Consider the following 17,166-nt stretch of genomic DNA (forward strand, 5'->3'; position numbering starts at 1 on the left):
AGACAGACATACACACAGGAAACTGCACTACTACTGCACCGCTTGCAAGCCCGCCAGCTATGGAGAACCTTGAGATAAAAACAAACCTTCTCTTCATCCCCTCCAGAAGCAATAGACAGACTAGCATTCAGAGTTTCGAAGGCGGCCGAGACGTGCATACAACATTAGACGAGGGGATTTTCAGAGCCTGCATATGGACGTCTTCACAGCTGGGATGATTTTGTCAACACAGTAAAGTGATTTTTTTTTGCTTGTGTTGTGATGAACTCAGGTGAAGGTTGCACAGGCCCTTGAAGAGCATTTCAGATGGATATAAACGTGGAACTTAGTTTGACAAAGCATAAAGGCATACTCCCAAAATTTTTAGGGCTATAATTGTATTTGCTGTGTGACTGGGATTTTCATACTATAAGAAGATCAATATTAATTTTATGTCTGTGCATTTAGTAGAGAGATTGGTCCTGGGCATGTTCAGTCTAGGGAAGCACAAACACTGGAAGCAGGGTGGAAAGGCTAATTTCTGATCAAAGAGAAAAGAAATTTGTCTTATTTACATGAGGGTGTGTTTGCTGGCAAACTGGCCACCAATCCTTCGGAGAATCAGCTGGTTTTTGTTAAGAGTTAGGAAAGTGTAGAAAGCCGGCATCTTTACAATTAGGACAGGACTTCTAAGAGAGTGGTTGCAGTCACTTCTCCCAACAGCTGGTCATTAAATAGACTAAAACACTCTTAAGCACCTTAAACTGCAATTTCTAATTTTCTATTCCTACACATTAATACAATACACAAGACATACACATTAAATACATGAGAAGAAAATTAAAAAGCAGCATATTTTCAAAAATATCAAGTATTCCTTTAAAATCACTGAAGCTGCAAACCAGTATCACGCCAAAGCATGCGATACACCCGCCAGTCCAACGTGTCTGTGTCGTGTTTTGCACTCCGGCGTGAAAACACTTTCTGCAAGTTAGTTAAATGTTAACTATGTATCATCCGGTTCTGTTTTCAAAATAATGATTGGTGAGAAATGTTTCACATGACGGCCGCAGTTTGGTTGGGCTTAGCAACAAAAACTACTTGGTAAAGTTAGGGAAACATCATGGTTTTGCTTAAAATTATTACTTCCTTCAAACAATCAACAATGGTGTGACATGTGAACTGACCCCTGGTCTCCTGCCTGAGCTCTACATGTGTGTAAGTGTCAAAAAGACCAGATGTACATACTTAGAGTGGTATCAGTAAGAATGAGGATCATGTAGAATAACAAAGCTTAACATAATGTATTCTAATCTTTACATGTGAACATTTTTGTGAACTTCCAGAGCCACGCTGTAAAAAGGGTGAAGACTGCAAACTGAAGCGTTCGCACGGCGCTATGTGTTCAGTGGGATGTTGCCATGCCAGTCATGGAGCTGTACAGACCACTGCCAGACCAAGAGTCCTGCACAGAGGGCATAGTTGGCACCGCCGCTGCCCTGAGGGTCACCACGACTGGGAGAGGGGGAATTAGCAGGACGACGGAACACAAAACAAGACATGCAGCAGAGTGGATTATGGGATGGCAAATATTGTGGTGAAATGCAGAGTAAAAACAGGTGCATTGCAGAGAGAAATGCCAATGAGTTTGTTTAGAAAACTTTCTGTGGTAAATGAATAAGAAATCTTGAAGTAAGTAAGTAAGTGTAAATACTACTTTTCCTTCTTTGTAATTCAACTTGCGAATGTGATTAGGCACAAAGCACAGCGTTACAGAAATAAGTGCATTTAGCATCTTTGTGCATCTCCACATACCATGCACCATAAAACGCTCTAAATTAGTCTGAGGACGCCATATCATGGCAGGGAAATTCAATCGCTTTCTAAACTCCGAGCTATGTAAAACAAACTTTTCCGACTCAGGCTGATTCACCCGCCAGTGTTTCATCTTTCTCATCCTCCACACACCGGTATAGCGATGAAGTCCACAAGGAGTGAACGAATCCTCCATATCTCACCTCAAGCATCTCTTCCCACATCTGACACCTAGCCACAACACACACACATACACTTACACACACATGAAACCAAGGACGGCAGAGAGAAAACTAGCTATATTCATTATAGATCGAAACAGATGGCACTATACAGAAAGTGTACAGAAAGATATTCTGCAAGCATGTACTGTATGTATGTGGCAGGGGACACTTAAAATCTGTAATCATGTTTTTGAGGGGCTGTTGTGGCGGCTGGCTGGTTGTCTGGTTGGCACCCACACATTTGTGTACTGGGAGACAGATGCATTCTTACATAAGACCTTATATAATGCTGCCCTGTCCTATCCAATAAGAGTGCTCCTTTTTCACTCTGTGAGCGGGAAGGTTAGTGCGGGTTAGACAACCCTTCCTCAACACAACCACCACTACCCCTTACACTTACGTGTCCACCCCCCGACACTCCTGGCAACGAAGAAAGATGAAAAGACGGGCTGAGCGGAGGGAGAGAGGACGGCTTTCTGTGCGGTTCTATCCCCTCGGCCCCTTACTCTCTCTGCAGTTTATTCTGGGGTGAGATTTTGTCCTCAGGTGAAAAAAAAGGATAATACAGACCTGGAAATCAGAGGCGCATTTTATGTGTGTGTTTGTGTGTGTGTGGTGGAGAGGCGCAGAGGGAGAGACAGTACACAGCCATGCTAAAACCCCTTAGACTTTGAAGGGAGTACAAGAATACTGGGTTCAAAACAAAGTAGCACGACTGGGGGAACATGACCCATCTTCCTTTAAAACTACAGTATACAGCTGAGAGAGACAGCGAAGGAGGAGCAGGGAGGAGCAGGCTGGCCAAGCATGAAAGCAGATGTCAGAGGAGACTTGGGACTCTAAGGGAGAGAAAGAGAGAGCTGAAAAACAGTGAACTGAGATGGATGGATGGATTCTGTGATAGCTAAAGAATGATAGAGAGGGGAAAAGGGCGAGAAAAGTGGGGGCGAAGCAGAGACAGAGCGAGCAGCCTTCCCCCTGCAGCGCAAGCCTCTCTTTCTCTCTCACGCTCTCATTCAAAGGCAGTTAGCTACTCTTTGATGTATCTATAATTAGTCAGTACACACTGTGAAGTGTTTTAAAAGAAATCAAATTGCAATGAAACACTTGAGCGCTCCAAACAGGGGCTAACATGCTCCGGAGCGAGGGGAGCGAGCAGGAGAAATTAATGGCGGGCCTTTTTGATGTGCTTGATCAGAAATGTATTTATTAACTGCAAAGGGGAGTAGTAATTAACCCACAGACAGCTTGTTTTCTCTGGGTCTTCTCATGTGTCAAACGGTTCATCCCGCAAGGCTCCACTCTCCACTCGCCTGCTCATGCGCACACAGCTCCCCTCCGCGTCCCGCTGGACCACTTTCTCCTCAATTAAGTAGACGGTGTGTGCATGTACTGTATATGTGGGTGTGTGTGTGTGTGTACGCTTATATGCGAGGGAGCATATAAACACAGCAATAATAAGTAAGAAATGTATGATAGCTGCTTTTTTTTCTCCCACATGTGTATTTATGTGGTATTCCTGCACAGCACAGGTCTTTGAATGGGGAGAAGGTTGAGTGTATTTGGATAAAAGCCGAACAGCCAGGAGAAGCAGTGCACCTAAATAAAAATTTGTAGCACAAAAAAGAAAAAAAAACTCTTCAAAACTGGTGTGATAGACTTGGACAAGTCCACACACACTGCCCTCTGTAGACAAAGTTGCTGATAGGTAGAGGTGGACAATTGTGGGTAGCAAATAAAAAAACTGAATATATGTGCTTGTGTGGATGTCAGGTTGGAAGAGGTGAAGGTGTTTCAACGCTGTTAGACAACAGAAGCTGGGACGGCCTCGAGGGAAACCTGACAATGGCACATTTGAACACCTTGTCACCTTAAAGTAAACACAAAGATATTTCAAGTCTCTGCTTTGATGCTATCTTCTCCATACTGCATCTGCTATATGCTACGTATTTATATATGCACATACTGTATTTGAGTGTTTTTAACAGGGTTTTCACATGACAAGGACATCACTTAAAAGAGAGAAGTTAGAACCTCGTTGAGGCCTTTACACACAGAGAGAGACTGAGAGAGAGTCTGACTGAAGGAAACACAGAGAGACAGAAAGAGACAAATAGAGAGAATAGCTAGTCTTCGTCACACAGCGAGAAAGCCCAGGAGATTGTGAGGCTGTCACGGACAAAACACTGCATGAATATTTAGCAGCCAAATTAAAATTACAAAATACTAAACAAAAAAGAGTAGGTGAAAGAGAAAGAAAGAAAATAAAATATTCCTGAAAACACCAGTGGGACAAGTGCCCACCTTTAATCCCCCACTAGCCGTATCCTCATTGTGCTGCCTCCCTCCTCTTCCCTTTCCTGAGAAAAGAGGAGAGATATGTCCTGAATAATATGGGATGTGGTGAGTCTAGCAGTAAATCCTTCAGATCAAGAAACCAGCAGACTGGCAATGTAACACAGCTCTCAGATCATAGAGAGGCTTGCAAACACAACTAGCGCACTATGTTAGCTACCAGAGCTTAATACAGTGCAGCCCTTTGCAATAACAGTTTTTTAAATGCTAACGCAGCTAGCACAGTGTGTTCGCAATAAGCCTGGCACTGAGCCAAGCGAGCTACGTACAAGTGGTTGTGGGAATTTCAGAAGCCAGATGCTCTATGCTGGATGCTGGATGTTGGAATTAGCATGGGGAAAAAGTGCAAAGATGTTTAATATAGCGTAATTTATCAGCTAAAAGTTGCTTTTAAAATGACTTTGTTGCTTTTAAAATATGTGGCACGTGTGGCTGTTGTCTTTTCAGTGGTAAAGCGAAATAAATCAAAACCATTGTGCAGCAATAATTAGTCATACAGACAGCAAAAAGCAATATAGAGTATAAAACACAAAGCACCAATTTTTACCTTTATATCATCAGCAAAAATCCTAAACATTGCATCCCTGTAACTTGAATCTTTATAATTTATGAGTAATATATGCGTGTGAAAATGGTTCGAAAGAGCTCAAAGCCTCAAAGAGTGAGGTTTTATCCCTTTTGAAGCACATTAACTACACAGTGCATGAGTTTTTATGAGACTAGTACAGACATTAGAGTAGGTGATAAATCAAGCAGTAAGTAGCAAGCCAAGCTAACCGGGTACAAATGTAAACTCCAACCTGGTAAGAATACTCGCCATGATGCTATTGGCAATCTGCACAATGTAGCTTCATTATTAGGTAACTCTAGTCATTAAAACACTAACAGAAGAGAAAGTGATGATCGATTCAGTGTGTGATGCAGAATCCCACAAGGACATCACAGTAAACCAAAGACTAGAAAATAAAGCATTAACCTCAGAAGCCTTCATATAAGCCACAAAAGACACACTGTAGGCCCATTTAGCTAAAGGGTGCGGTTATAAAGTCAAGACGCTGGACAAACTTTTATTTTCACCCTCCCCTGTGCACCATTAATTCCTTCAAATCCACTTCCCTCCCACCATCTTTCAACCGATCCTCTGTCTCTCTTAAGGCTGGGAGATCTGCATGCTCTGCAGCAGACCTGGTTTAACAGTACCACTGTTGTTGCATTGCCATCCCTACATTTCTTTATCCAGCTCTCTCCTTCCCCCTGTTTTCTTCCTGTTCTTGATGTGTAGAGGAGGTGGATAGTGCCCAAGGACAAGGATGAACCAGATTGTTTACAGAAGCAGTACTTTTTCGAAGAAACTAAATGCTATTTATTTTTAATCGTTCCACCATGTTTCACACACAATCATTCGGCTGCCTGTCTCCCTGAGGTGACCGGTGCGAGTACTGCTCTGCGTGCTTGTATTTATGTGCATGCGTGTGGTTTTGAGAATACGTAGCTTTTTTGCATACTAATACTTGCGCGCATGTAGGGGTGTTAGCGTGTACTGTGGCATTGCAAACTCGAGTTTTAGTTTGTTGGAATGTGAAGAGTTTCCAACATGAACGTGCACGCGAGTGATTGTGCTGACAGGAGTGTACTGTGTGTCTCAGTGTGTCTTTTTGTCGGTGGGAGGTAGGAAGGATAAGCGGAAAACTAAAACACTCACCAGCTCAACAAAAGACAGCCCTCCATAGCTGTGGGCCATGATGAAGACATTCTTGGCTGCGGCTTTGGACACAAAGTGGTCCCACACGTACAGCACGTGTTCCTCGGAGGAACCGTTTTCCTGCAACACAAAAAAAACAACGCAAATGTTATATCCATAACAAAGGAGACGGATAGATATCTTACGAGCTTGAAGGCTGACAGCAAAATCAAGTGCAATTACAGATTATTTAAGATGTGTGTCCATCCAATGAGAATCAAGCATCAATAGAGTTATCAAACTCTTAGACATTTAATGGTACAGCATCAAAACCTGCATCCTGCGGCCAGCGAAAAAGAGAGGTTTAAAAGAGAAACAAAAAAGTGGTGGTGGCCTGAGGTGATTTCTATAAAGAGCCACACTTCAGCAGATCAATAAGTCTTGCATATTGCAAATGCCCTAAATGTAAAACTCAATAGGCTGGGTGACGTAACGTTTAAATCTTAATTTGCACCCTGTTGCTGAATCAATGGCCCATCCATACACCAGTAGACGCATAATGGGAAGACACTAGGGGAAGGTCAAAGGAAAAAAAAACAAAACAAAGAGGAGATATACGCGTGCATATACAAAACTTAAAAACACACAGTTTTGCAACCCAGGCGTGCAATCACAAATGAATACCCTTACATAGGTTCTCATCTGCATGCACACAGTCATACACACACGTGTGCAAGAGCGCACACACACATGACCAGACAACATGTTTAATTAACCAGAGATGTAAACGCTTATCCAGGGCTGGAAAGAACAATAGTAAAAGTACAGGCGAGAAAAGGGCATCTGTTAATGAACTTGTGACATTGATTCTAGACTTTGATTTCCTATCAAACTGTCTGCTTCACAAGAGAGATCAACAATACGTTCCCACAAGAGGGTACACTGCACACTGTGCTTTGTCGACCAGACACACCTGTATCACAACACCACGCTGCATTTAAGATAGCACAATATGGTATGCAAACATGTATTCACACACACATACACACACATTTCTCCTAATTAGCATACAGATGTATACAAAAAAGAATATCTCGAAATAAACAAACACATGGCCTACAGAGAATGGAAGCTCATCTGTTAATTGAGTGTCAAACTGCTCCATGTGACTCCAAAACAAATAATTAGTGATATGAGGTAAAGGACAGAGGAGGTGTCTTAAGAGACTATCCTGTTAGTTTCCATAAATGGGTTTGCATTTTTCAAAGTAAGACAGGATATTATCACAGATAGATAATTACTTCAGCATTCACTCCCCTGAAGGTGGTAATTGAGGAGACTGTGCAGAGCGCACACACAGACACACACTTTACAGAAAATATAGTTTAAAATGTTACTTTTAGAAGAAGCTAAGGCAGCTTGCGATTTGATGAGATGTTTTCGCTTGCGCGCATCTGTGTGTGCAAGTTTGTGTGCAAGCGTGTGTGTGTGTGTGTGTGTGTGTGCTTGTACTATTTGATGATGTGCTGATGTGTGTTTTGGTTGCTGTGTTTGTCTCGAGGTAAATTAACCTGTCAGAATGTTTGTGTTTACTGCTAGATTAGCATGAGGGGGTTGTAGTGTCAGCACCCACCTCCATTCACATGCGAGTGTGATGCAAGAGCAGGCAACTCCACTCTGCCCTGCCCTTCTGCCATCAGTGCTGTGCATGTGCTTGTGTGCATATGTGTGTGCGTGTTGTCCCACATGCACGGAGGGGCTGGCTAAGGCAGAGTTGTCTGTGTGAAAGGCTGTGACATTAAAGTCTTTTGAAGTCTCCCTCCTCTCTTCTTGGCCATGTCGCCCTTCATCTGTGAAGCCCATTTCATTAGCCTGCCTCCCCTCTATCACTCCATCCTGCTCTTCCACCTTATTTTACCTCTTGGCCGACGCCACCTGTTTCACTCCCTTCACACTCCTCCCTCACCTCTTGTCCACCTCCCCACCCACTCTTTAGTGACAATGCCTGACATGGAGACATTAGGCAGGGTTTGCTGCTGTACATAGCACCTTTAAGTGACATTTGCTGACTGCTGACAAAACGTGGCATTGAGTGATAACTTTATGAATGACTGAATAATAAGAATAATTTGAAGAAGTATTGCATGGCTGATGTCTTCATGGTGTCAAATGAGCCCCCCCTGTGTTCCTTACTCCATCACCTAACTTCACACACAACAACACACTGTTTGCCTACACCCTCAGCGACAGGCGACAGAGTGACTGACTACCTGGCATGGCAGTGTAGTGAATTATCTAAACAACATTTGCATATTGTTGCAATTATTTCCTGGGGTTAATTAGCTGCAGTGGAGCACACCGCCCTTCGAGACCGGCTTCCTGTCACCAGCTCTCACACAGTATCTCAGCTTATTTATTTATTTTCCACAGTTTCCCCGCACTATTTGTGTGTATTTGTTGGTGTGTGTGTTGTGTGTGCATCTGCCAGCACTGTCAGAATTGCGTCCCAACTGCACACCTGTTGCCAGCATCCTTCAGCCATGACTGTCAAGGGACATTTGAGGGTGTGTACTGATTGTGTGTGTGTGGTGTGTGTGTTTACCGAATATATGGTGATCCATACTATCCCCTCAGAGAATACTAAGTACGAATCTGCACCCTAGACAGTCTGAGGACGAGACAGACTCCAGATGCTGACAGCTAACTATTGTCAAAAAGAAATAAAAATGGCGGACAGAGGTGGCGAAAAAGAAACGGATAGAGAGAGAAAAGAGAGAGACAGCAGTCTATGGGAGGAATTTGACAGGTTCTCTCAGCTCTGGACTTGCCACACACACACACACACACACGCACGCACACGCACACGCACACACACACACACACACACATACACACCCCTAACACCAAACAGAACTGATGTGCATGACCTCCACTGCAAACAGCTCCCTAATGTAAAATCTTATTTAAGTGCCTTCATCACACAGCTTGTGATTTAGGTGATACATTATCAACTGGACAGCATATGCAGCAAATGTATATGGTTCTGACATGACCCCAAGGGCTGCTGTGACTCAGCTAAGCAAAATGTGTCACTAGCCAAGTTCCCGCTACCCAATCAACAGAACTCTGATGATGTGTTACAAGATACGTCACCATTAAAACTGCAAGACAACCTGCTACACAACACTGTGCATGACCATCTACCCACTTTGAGTCTGTAAGTGGTTCCAACTGTTACTGCTTTGTTGAATGTGTTTGCCTTCCAATTCTAGTTTCAAGAATTTGTTCAATTTAGCTCTTTCCATTACTTACACAATAACAACTCACACTCCGTTCCAAAGCCACACATGATTCCATGCACCCATGCACACGCACAAAAGCTGTCCGGTGCAATACTTGCCCTGTGTTTATTCATCGTAATGAGAAACAGGGAGAGGAGAGCAGAGGAGAAGAGTGCGCCGCAGCCAGAATAACAGCCCTAACGCCAACACAAACCCAGTGTCTGACCAACACAGGAAACAATGAATCTAACAACATCAACGCTCTCTGACAAACAACCACTTCAGACCTCCCTGCTCCTCCCTTCTGCTCCTCCTCCTCAGTCATCCAAAACACACAGGACTTCAGAAAACTTCTGAGGGAGCTGGAATTTCAAGTCGGGAGATGTTTAGCAGTGTGGACCGGAAGGAATCTAGAGGATAGGAGCCATTATACTTTTTACACTCAGAAACCTTTCAGTGAGAGCCAGAAGTGTCAGGACAGTGTCACGGGATCCCTAAACAACTTTATTGGGTTTGGACTGTTTTGCTTCGGCAGTGCTGGTTTCAATCTTGCAAAAATGTCAATAAGTATTACAAGGTGTTAGAGCGAGAGATGAAGGAAAACTCAATGTATTAAAAACACACATCAGCTACTTCCTGCAAAAGAAGAGGTACAAAACAAATTACTCAAATTACACAGGAGCTTCTCACACTTTCTCACTCTCTCACACACAAACTGGCAGACGGCTCTCTTTCAATGTCTCTGTCCCCTCTTGCTCTCATGCCACACACTGGGCAAACCCACCTGAAGCCCAAGTCATTATACTCTTTAATATGTCTTGATCAGCACAGAACAGGATTATTTTCATTTGGCCTAATGGTTCAATATTAAATAAGCAATGCACATAATTACATGTTTGGCTTTAGCAAAGAGGTTATTAGGGTAAGTTATTTTGTGTGTGTGTGTGTGTGTGTGTGTGCATGCGTGCGTGATTACGTACATGTCTCTGTGCACACAATTAAAAAGTGGACCTCGACGACACCTGTTTGCAATTGCATTTTAATCAATGTCTGGGACGTGCACTCCTTCGCCGTCTCTTTTCCTTTTTTTTTCTCCCCCTACTGTCTTTGTTTCTTTCTTTACTCTCTTTTAAGGCAGAGAGCTGAAGTTAGCTAGAAGCTGTCTGGGAGCTGATGGGTCTGCTGGAGTGGGGGAAAGGAAGGTATGGAGCAAATTAGCGGCAGAGATGGGAAAATAATGACTGTGGCATTGTGGGTAATTAGCAGGTATAGTACCTATGGAGAGTTGGGAATATAATGATGTGAGAAAGAGACAGAGAAAAGGGAGAATGAGGTGAAAAAGACTAACAAGAGGGGGGAAGCCGTGTGTGTGTGTGTGTGTGTGTAAGAGAGTGAGAGAGAAATGTATGTGTAGGTGTGTTACTAGACTTTGCAATGAAGGGATATACCATATAAGGAGAGAGAAAGTGTGTGTGTGTGAGAGAGAGAGAGAGAACTGGAGCCAGGGAAAGGAGAAAAACTATAGCGTACTTGTCATCCCACGTGCAGATTAGCGTGCTCAGACTGTATACAATAAAATAGCATGACCTTGGTGAGGTCAGTCTGCTCTGACAATATTTGCCAGGGCATTGTTTCAAATCAATAACTCATTAACAAAGTACAAAGGAAGTTGCTGTGGGTTTGTGAGATTCTTTATTAGAAAAGAGCGGCTGCGGGCCAGAAAGGTCATCGCTGTGACATCTCGGCTAGCCTCGCGCTGCCGCCCGGATTGTCAGGTGAAATTACTGCGAGCCATTAATTGACATAAGGCAAAGGAGAGCGGGCAGGCAGACAAGGCTGTGTTTGTTCCAGGATGACCCTGAGGTGCTGCGTTTGTGTGTATGTGTGTGTGTGTGTGTGTGTGTCTGTGTATGTCTTTATTCGGTCAGCCTGTATCCACAACACGGTTTTGAGCAGAGAGAGAGAGAGAGGGAGGGAGAGAGGGGGAGAGAAAGGGAGAGAGAGGGAGCTCAGTGGGTGGGGGGGGGGGTGCGAGGGAGGGCAGGATGGATGTGTTTGATGGTTGACCTGACTAGAAGATTGGGAGCAAGGATCTGAGACCAGCTACAATGGTTCTGCCTTGAGCAAACACACAAACACACAGGTATGAGCGCGCGCACACACACACGCACGCACGCACACACACGCAATATGTTATGCACTAACATAACACACATCCAGAAGTGCTCGCACACACTAACAAGCGCCAAATCTGACAGACTCGCTCCCCTCTAAAACTTTAACACCTCGACACTAAATTCAAACACAAGGAGATAAACCTGGAGTTAAAACACACTCCACACACCTGAGCGAGCTTGTGCGGCAGCCTTAAACATGAAAACTTAGCTCATGAAGACAGATACACACGCATCACACTCGCACAGAAATACACACCCAAATACAAAGATGGCATCTAGCCAATTTGTTCTCTGCAGCAAGCAGGTGAGCTGCCCTCCAGCCCTGTTCATTGACCTCTCCTCTGACCAAGTTCAGAGGTTAATCAAGTCCCTACCTGTCCTTGGATATGCTGAGCCTTACTTCTTGGCACGACCACAGGCCATAGGTCAAATAAACCCTGTCTGTATAATTGCTTGTGGGCCACAGAATGGGGCAAAGGGGTGAAGGTGACAAAGAGCAAAAACCCAGTCCCATAGAGAAACACCATGTCGAATACAATTACGTGTGTGTGTGTGTGTGTGTGTGTGTGTGTGTGTGTGCATGCTTGTGTGTCCATGTCTTTATGTTTATAATAAAGTTTTGGTGTGTGTGCATGTACGTTAGTGAATCCTCAGGACGTTTTGTAGTACAGTGTGAACATGGTGAAACAGGACATCATCTGCTAAACACAGAGCAGGACAAGGATCTCAGCTGGCCCCTGTGGACAGCTGCAGCTGGGAATAATGGGTCTTGGAGAGGCAGGGCCTAAATAATGGATGCTCCTTCCTTTAGGAGACACACACTGTACAATTCACAACAGTGTGCGAGAGCAGAGGAACCCCTGTCTGTGCTACGTCCGTCAGAGCCCTGCATCTGCACTGAAGACAGAAGAACTAAAGGTATGATATGCAAAACAAAAACCAAAAATGGTTTAACACAAGGAAATTAAACAATGCATTGAGCGGAAACACGAGCACACCCCAATATCTTTCCTCCATTGTGGCATGATTGTCCCAAATGAATAAGCGTAGAAAAAGCAGCGAAATGTCATGGTGAAAGCAGTCGACACCCACCAGTCTCAATCATACAGATCGCTCATTTTCGGAGCTGCACCGAAGCTGAATATAGTGGGAGAAAGAGAACAGAACGAATAGTCTCAGTCTGCTACTTTAAAATGCTGCTGGAGTGAGGGCCTCTCCGCCTATCTCTCCCTGAACACTCAAGAAACGCACAATGTGAGATGCTATGAGGAAAAGCAGAAAAAAAAGCAAACGCGAAAGAGAGAAAAGTATTCCAGTCATTTATAAAAATAAGTGGTGCTTAAAGAAAGGCGAAGCTCTGTTTTTTGTCCCCTTTGCTCTTTTTTTTCCCTTCTTCTTTCCAGGGCCTGCTGGCCTAATCCCAGCCAGCCAGCCTTGGGTGAACTCTTTGGAAGCTTCTTAAGCCCATGAATGTGCCTTTTGTTCCTGCCATTCCTCCGCTTGGCTGACAGAAAATAGCTAACTGGATTACTGCTAAAATTCAAAGTAAAGTGAACTCCCAAACTTCTATATGGCAAAGTGCTAAGAGAGCGAACCCCCCACCACATCCCACCCCTCCGCTATCCTCATCAGCATCCCTCCGATCAGACTTTCTATCCTTCCATCCCTCCCTCTGTCCTCTCTTTCTCTCTCCCGCCTCCACCAGCATCCCCCTAAACATGGCCCACTGGTGTGTGATCTGGAGGAGAGGAGAGGAGAGGGATTAGATAAGGTTGAGAGGTTGCACACTATGAACCCAAGGCTAAAAAGTAAGATTCCTAAAAGCAGTTAAGAGCTTATTAATGTGTGTAAGGAAGCGTATTAATCAACTCAACTCTATCAGGGGGCTGGTGTGTGTGTGTGTGTGTGTGTGTGTGTATGTGTGTGTGTCAGTCTTTGTGAGTCAATGTCGCAACAAAGAAAATGGACAATGTAATTTCATGAGCTCCAGTTATAAATGCAGAGCAAGCTTATGGTACTTTTTGTGTAATGTTGGATTACATTATACAGTAGTATGTGGAGTAGAGGTATAAATTTGAGTGTGAGTGCCTCTGAATTGCTGTGTGCAGGTGGTCTGGCAGCTCAGCGGGAGTTAGAGTGTGAGGTGTAGTGAATAAAAAAGGTTTGTGTGTGTGTGTGTGTGTGTGTGCATGTGTCTTGGGTGGGTGCTGTTAAAAAAAAAAAAAAAAAAAAAGTCCTGCTAAAGAGGTTTGATTTGATCCACCACCCACCCTGACTAACAGAGGTGAAGGAGAAAGATATACACACACACAGATGCACACACACACACACACACACACGTCAAAACCTTAGTTCACCTCCTTTACTCTTTTGTCTGCCGGGATGTGTGTGCGTGTTTGTGTTCGTGTGTGTGTGTGTGTGTGTCTATGTGTGTGTGACAGCTTACTCCGGGGCGGACAGAGGCAGTGCAGTGGAGAGTAAAGCAGTGCAGGAGGAGGCGTGGACGATAGAGGCGAGGTCATACGCACGAACATCCTGCTGACTTCTGGGTCAAAGGTCAAAATTCAAGGGGCACCAACACGGGGCCAACCTGCTCACTCATTAATCTTTATCCCGAGTCTTGCAATCCCTGCATCTAAGGACAAGTGTATTTGGCTGGAAAATCTAAACCTTCTACATGACCCCTACTTTTCTGGTTAATGAGGATAATTTTGTATTAGCCTGCTGGTCTGAAAAAACAGACATGGAGAGCTCATTTTTTATCCATCTCTCCTTTTTGAAATGCCACAGCACTGCTACAGACTGCTAAATCAATTAGCAGTGTGCTAGCTTACAGTACATTAACCAGACAAGTGACTTGACGTGCCACTGGGCTGGTGGGGTATTTTCTTCAGTTACTCATTATGCTGTCTGTCCTGACTTTCATCTCATGGAGTTGTGAAAAGCCAAGGCTGTTAAACTGAGTATTTTCAAGACACAGCAGTCTCAAAAAAGACACACCACTGCTGCAAACCGCCCTTGTCTCAACGCATCTGACCCTATCCAGCATGCATTATGCAGGCATGGGAAAAGCAAGCGGAGCCCAATATCAGGATGTGAATAATATTGCATGTCTGCTTGTAAGATAGGGAAACCTTGGTTGGTGTTAACGATCTCACATTGCTAACATTGCTTAGTGTTAAAGATTTCAGGCAAGAGGATGTGAGTGGGAGAAAAGATATATATGAAAGAGGAGAAAAGAGAAATTGAGAAAGAAGAGATCACACTTTTATCTATGCATATCGATCAGAAGGTAGATGGCATGAACACATGCATTTATATTTATGCACAGCTGGGATATGATATCACAAACCGACATGCAAATTAATTCTGTAACTGTATTTGGTGTAGCTTAAAATGAAATATACAGTACCAGCCAAAGGTTTGGACACACCTTCTCATCCAGTGGTTTTAACTTTCAGTTTACTATATCATAGATTAATACTGAAGACATCAAAACTATGAAATAACACACGTGGAATTATGTACTGAGCAAAAATGGTGAAAAAAAACCTTTTGCTGTGATGACTTTGCACACTGTTAGCATTCTCTTAACCAGCTTCATGAGGTCATCACCCAATAGTCTTGAAGGACTTGTATCCGTCACTCTGCAGGCCAACCCATCCCAAATCATCTGTGCTGGGTTTAGGTCAGGTGATTATGGAGGCCCGGTCATCTGATGCAGCACTCCATCACTGTCCTTCTTGGTCAAATAGTCCTTACCTAGCCTGGAGGTGTGTTTTGGGTCACTGCCCTGCTGAAAAAAACAAATGATCGTCCCACTAAGCACAAACCAGATGGGATGGCATGTCTGCAGGATGCTGTGGTAGCCATGCTGGTTAAGTGTGCCTTGAATTTTGAATAAATCACCAACAATGTCACCAGCGAAGCACCCCCACACCATCACACCTCCTCCGCCATGCTTCACGGTGGGAACCACGCATGCAGATACCATCCGTTCACCTTCTCCGCATCCCACAAAGACACAGCAGTTGGAACAAAGAATCTCAAACGTGGACTCATCAGAACAAAGTATGGATTTCCACTGGTCTGATGTCCACTCCTTGTCTTTCTTGGCCCAAACATTCTCTTCTTCAGGTCTCCATTAGCAATGGTTCCTTTGCAGCAATTAAGGCCCGATCCACACGTCTCCTCCCAGCACTTCATGTTGAGATGTGTCTGCTACTTGAACTCTATGAAGCATTTATGTGGGCTCTAATCTGAGGTGTCATTAATTGCCGCTTTCTGAGGCTGGTAACTGTAATGAACTTCTCCTCTGCAGCAGAGGGAACTCGTGGTCTTCTTTCCTGGGGCGGTCCTCGTGAGAGTCAGCTTCATCAGAGCGTTTGATGGATTTTGCAACTGCACTTGAAGATACATTCAAAGTTCTTGAAAATATTCCAGATTGACTGACCTTCATGTCTTAAAGTAATGATGGACTGTCGTTTCTCTTTACTTACTTGAGCAGTTCTTGCAATAAAATGGATTACAGTATCGCATTAACAGTATTCTAGTTGGGCTATTTTCTTTACGCATTAAGATGGCAAGAAATTCCACTAATTAACTTTTGACAGGTACACCTGTGAATTGCAAAGCATTCCACATGACTACCCCATGAAGCTGCTTAAGATAATGCCAATAGCATCCGAAGCTGTCATAAAGGCAAACCAGTGGCTTCTTTGAAGAATCTAAAACATATTTTGCTTTAACACTCTTTTGTTTACTACATGATTCTATATGTGTTATTTCATTGTTTTGCTGTCTTCAGTACTAATGTACAATATAGAAAATGATAAAAAATACAGAAATAAGATTGAATGAGCAGGTGTGTACAAACTATTGACTTGTACTGTACATATAAGTGACAGTACAGGAAAGTGAGTTTGACTGGATTACTGTGAATGACATGATGGATCATTTTCCATAAGTTCTTCATGTCAGATAGCGTGAAGTAAGTTCAGCTGTGTGGTGGAGAATACATCAAAGGAAGTGTGATAGAGAAAGACAGAGCTGCGGCTAATTATCCCTTATTACAGTGTGTGTAAAGGTACTGCCGGGGGGGTGAGAAAAAAAAGCCTGCGTTGACAGCTCACACACTGCCTGCTCGTCCCACAGCAGCCCGAACTCTTGTCAGACACCAGAGACTGACGTATTTCACACACACATGCACAAACACCCACCCACACACACAAACGTACATGCATCGCCGCGATGCTACAGCTATCAAGCAAAGTAAGACGCAGATAATCGATGAGGACACTCTGCTCTAGCTTGTGTGCATCTTTAAAATTGAATTAAAATGAGATCTTTTAGGAAGGAAAAAACTAATTGCATGGACCCTCACGAAGAGGAAAATTATGAATTTTGCTGGCAGGGGTGAAACAAAAGCTATCTGTGAGGAGGACAGCATTGTTTTGCGACAATTTCTCATCGCTTTGGCCATAATTATTTTGACAGTAAAATCAGATTTATTCAAAGGGTCGCTTCCTTTGTTTGACCACAAGGCAAACCTGCTGAGCTGGCTGCCTTGAGCCATGTGTGTGTATATGTATATATATGTGTGTGTGTGTGTGAGATTAAGGGGTATACGGTCAGTGTAGCATGATAAGAATGTT

The 17,166-nt window shown here is 43.7% G+C and overlaps 1 protein-coding gene across 1 annotated transcript in view; it reads right to left on the reverse strand.

Moving 5' to 3' along the window:
• fam172a (family with sequence similarity 172 member A) overlaps nucleotides 1-17,166 on the reverse strand; it is a 158,869-nt gene that overhangs the window by 78,509 nt on the left and 63,194 nt on the right. Inside the window, exon 8 of the mRNA XM_041936781.1 lies at nucleotides 6,076-6,195. Coding sequence (XP_041792715.1) covers nucleotides 6,076-6,195 — 120 coding nt within the window. The remainder of the gene's footprint in view (nucleotides 1-6,075; nucleotides 6,196-17,166) is intronic.

This window comes from Chelmon rostratus, chromosome 5 (assembly GCF_017976325.1).
Source record: "Chelmon rostratus isolate fCheRos1 chromosome 5, fCheRos1.pri, whole genome shotgun sequence".
Taxonomy (NCBI): Eukaryota; Metazoa; Chordata; class Actinopteri; order Chaetodontiformes; family Chaetodontidae; genus Chelmon; species Chelmon rostratus.